The sequence below is a fragment of the Piliocolobus tephrosceles genome, chromosome 21, assembly GCF_002776525.5.
Source record: "Piliocolobus tephrosceles isolate RC106 chromosome 21, ASM277652v3, whole genome shotgun sequence".
NCBI classification, from domain to species: Eukaryota; Metazoa; Chordata; class Mammalia; order Primates; family Cercopithecidae; genus Piliocolobus; species Piliocolobus tephrosceles.
The window spans coordinates 44,720,684-44,724,864 of record NC_045454.1 but is presented as its reverse complement, the minus strand read 5'-3'; the positions used below and the strand labels follow the sequence as shown (position 1 = coordinate 44,724,864).

The window sequence follows — 4,181 nt, the reverse complement described above, 5'->3', positions numbered from 1 at the left end:
GCAGTGGCCGGATCTCAGCTCACTGCAAGCTCCGCCTCCCAGGTTTACGCCATTCTCCTGCCTCAGCCTCCCGAGTAGCTGGGACTACAGGAGCCCGCCACCTCGCCCAGCTAGTTTTTTGCATTTTTTTTTTTTTTAGTAGAGATGGGGTTTCACCGTGTTAGCCAGGATGGTCTCGATCTCCTGACCTCGTGATCCGCCCGTCTCGGCCTCCCAGGCTTTTTTTTTTTTTTAGAGATGAGGTCTCATTCTGTCTGCCAGGCTGAAGTACAGTGGTACAGTCATAGCTCACTGCCTCACTGAGTAGCTTGGACCACATAGCTCATGGTCTCAGCCTCCCAAGTAGCTGGGACTACAGGCCAGTACCCTCAGCTTACCAGGGATTTTTTTTTTTTTTTTTTTTTTTTTTTTTTTTTTTTTTTGAGATGGAATCTCACTCTGTTGCCCAGGCTGGAGTGCAGTGGCATGATCTCGGCTCACTGCAACCTCCGCCTACCGGGTTCAAGCGATTCTTCTACCTCAGCCTCCCAAGTAGCTGGGGGACTACAGGTGCATGCCACTACGCCTGGCTAATTTTTTTTATTTTTAGTAGAGACCAGGTTTTAACCATGTTAGCCACGATGGTCTCAATCTCCTGACCTCAGGTGATCCACCCACCTCAGCTGCCCAAAGTGCTGGGATTACAGGTATGAGCCACCACACCTAGCCCACTTTTTTTTTTTTTTAAGACGGAGTCTTACTCTGTTGCCCAGGTTGGAGTGCAGTGGCGCAATCATAGCTCACTGTAACCTCCGCCTCCAGGGTTCAGTTGATTCTCCTATCTCAGCCTCCTGAGTAGCTGGGATTATAGGCAGGCGCCACCATGGCCAACTAATTTTTGTATTTTTAGTAGAGATGGGGTTTTGTCATGTTGGGCAGGCTGGTCTTGAACTCCTGACCTCAGGTGATCCACCCACCTCAGCTGCCCAAAGTGCTGGGATTACAGGCGTGAGCCACTGCGCCTGGCCTTCACCAGGGAATTTTTTTTTTTTGTATTTTTAGTAGAGACAGCGTTTCACTGTGTTGGCCAGGCTGGTCTCAAACTCCTGACCTTGTGATCTGCCTGCCTTGGCCTCCCAAAGTTCTGGGATGACAGGCATGAGCCACTGTGCCCGGCCAACCAGGGGTTTCTTTAGAGGCTTCATCACATAGGAGTGAAGGATGATTAACTCCATTTCCAACCTTCTTCCCCTTCCTGGAGAATGGGACTGAAAGCTCCTAGTTTCTAATCAACAGCTTGGTCTTCCTGGTGACCAGCCCCCACCCAGAAGCCCACCAAGAGTCACCTCATTAGAATAAAAGATGTCCCCATTACCCAGGAAACTCCAAGGGATCCAGAGTTCTGTGTCAGAAACAGAATTCAAAGACCAAATATTAGCACAAAAGGCCAGGCACGGTGGCTCACGCCTGTAATCCCGGCACTTTAGGAGGCTGAGGCAGGCAGATCACGAGGTCAAGAGATCAAGACCATCCTGGCTAACATGGTGAAACCCCGTCTCTACTAAAAATATAAAAATTGGCTGGGCATGGTGGCGGGCACCTGTAGTTGCAGCTACTTGGGAGGCTGAGGCAGGAGCATCACTTGAACCCGGGAGGCGGAGGTTGCAGTGAGCCGAGATTGCACCACTGTACTCCAGCCTGGCAACAGAGCGAGACTCTGTCTCAAAAAAAATAAAAAATAAAAAATCAGCACAAAAGATTCTAGCACTCCTATTACTCAGAAACTTATAAGGGTTTTAGGAGCTGTGTGCTAGGGACTGGAGGTAGAGACCAATGCATAGAGTTACTATTATTTCACAGCCATCAATTTCACTTCGGCCTAATTGCTTCTGCAGGACCATGAGCCGGCTCATTTCTGGGATCCATCGGCACAGGAAGGGCCAGATCTTTCTCCGCTAAAACCATTGCCCTACAGACCCAGCTGTCCCCACGCCTGTTTTTCGGGTCAAGTCTTAATCCCTGCACCTGGGTTGGTCCTCCCTCTCCACCCCCACCACCTCCTGTCCCTCTGGCAACTGGAAAGAGAGAGTTGACCTGATTTTAAGCCTTTTGCCGCTCCAGGGACCAGCATCAACCCTGGGTAGCCGGTGTCTCTTGTAGAGAAGACTTAGGATACCTCTCTCACTTGCTGTTTCTTGCCGCCCACCCTGGGCCATCCCAGTGTGTCCCTCTGGGTCCCTGCAAAACTCTAGTCAGTTCAAGGATGCCCCTCCCAGGTTATGCTTTTCTGTAACTTTTAAATAAACCTCGGGCAGTGATGGAGTCACTCCTGCCTGTTATGTTTCATGATGAGGTGCAAGTTGCTGCTGCCCCACCCTGGGGTGAAGCCAATGCGATCTTTGCCACCCCAAGCTCTCCTAACAGACTGCTCTTGAGGGGCCAAGCAGTAGCCGCTGGCTGCAAATTGCACTTCCCAGCTGGTGACCTTGAAACAATTGGTCACTCTCTGGTACCTCTCAGCTTGTTTGCAGAATAAGGGTCACTGTGCTCGCTCTGCTTAGATTCCAGGGCTGTGGTGAATCCAGCTGATGGACACAGAAGCCCTCTGCAAGCTCTTATGGGCTGCCTGGAGGCCAGTGGTAAGTCAGGCGGGCCAGGACTGGACCAAGGGCAGAGCTCTGGTGCCAGACGCTAGTGACAATTCTGCAGGTGGAGGCCTGAGTCACCACCCAATGATGCTGTCTTTGGTCCTTGGCAACCTGAGTTTCCATCACAACAGAGAATGACCTGGATGAAAACCAATGCACATTGGCTGGGCACAGTGGCTCACATCTGTCATCCCAGCACTTTGGGAGGCCTAGACGGGTGGATCACCTGAGGTCAGGAGTTCAAAGCCAGCCTGGCCAATATGGTGAAACCCCATCTCTACTAAAAATGCAAAAATTAACCAGGCGTGGTGGCGGGCGCCTGTAATCCCAGCTACTCGGGAGGCTGAGGCAGGAGAACTGTTTGAATCCGGGAGGCAGAGGTTGCAGTGAGCCGAGATCGCACCACTGCACTCCAGGGTGACAGAGCGAAAGTCTGTTTCAAAAAAAAAAGGAAAACCAAGCACATCATCTCTTAGGGGCCACCCTGGTGGTTTGGGGTCAGGGACTGGGATGAAGTTGCAGAAGAAATGGGGTCACGTTCAGTGTTCAGGCTCCACCGCGCACTGTGGGGGATCCAGACAGGTTCCACAAGCTCTCTCAGCCTCAATTTTGTCCCTCTGGAAAATGGGGGTGATAATACTGCCTGCCTCATAGCGCTTTGTTGGGGACCAAATACACTGTGATGTGTAACATGTACAGCACACAGTACATGCTGTGTATTTATTAACACAATGAGTATCCTGGCCATTGAACTGGAGTCCCCTGGAACCAGGCAGGGTAGTGTGGGGGCCAATGGCCCAGGAACATGCCCACCTTTTTTTTTTTTTTTGAGACAGAGTCTCCCTGTGTCACCCAGGCTGGAGTGCAACAGCACAATCTCCGCTCACTGCAACCTCCACTTCCCAGGTTCAAGCGATTCTCCTGCCTCAGTCTCCTGAGTAACTGGTATTACAGGCATGTACCACCACGCCTGGCTAATTTTTGTATTTTTAGTAGAGATGGGGTTTCACCAAGTTGGCCAGGCTGGTCTTGAACTCCTGACCTCAAGTGATCCACCCGCCTCGGCCTCTCAAAGCACCGGGTTTTTAGGCATGAGCCACTGCTCCTGGCTGCCCAACTTCCTCCCCTTCCCTCCTCTTTTTTCTTTTCTTTAGTGGAGTCTTACTCTGTTGCCTAGGCTGGAGTGCAGTGGCATGATCTCGGCTCACTGCAACCTCCACCTCCTGGGTTCAAGCGATTCTCCTGCTTCAGCCTCCTGAGTAGCTGGGATTACAGGCACCCACCACCACGTGTGACTTTTTTTTTTTTTTTTTTTCAGTAGAGGCAGGGTTTCGCCATATTGGCCAGGCTGGTCTCAAACTCCTGACCTCAGGTGATCTGCCCACCTCACCCTCCCAAAGTGTTGGGATTACAGGTGTGAGCCACTGCGCCCCACCAGGCCACCCAACTTTCAACCTGGCCTGACCTTGGCCAAGGTGTTTAACTTCTCCAAGCCTCAGTTTTCCCTGTAGAACGGGGATAGTAATAGCATCTATTCCGTGAGGTTGTAGTGGC

The 4,181-nt window shown here is 51.4% G+C and overlaps 1 protein-coding gene across 4 annotated transcripts in view; it reads left to right on the top strand.

Annotated features, from left to right (window-relative positions):
* Window positions 1-2,305, top strand: part of CCL25 (C-C motif chemokine ligand 25) — a 48,272-nt gene extending 45,967 nt beyond the window's left edge. For all 4 annotated transcript variants that reach the window (XM_023186711.2, XM_023186712.2, XM_023186713.2 and 1 more), the window contains exon 7: window positions 1,875-2,305. In XM_023186711.2, coding sequence (XP_023042479.1) covers window positions 1,875-1,882 — 8 coding nt within the window. In that variant the 3' untranslated portion in view covers window positions 1,883-2,305. The remainder of the gene's footprint in view (window positions 1-1,874) is intronic.
* The last annotated feature ends 1,876 nt before the right edge of the window (window positions 2,306-4,181 follow it).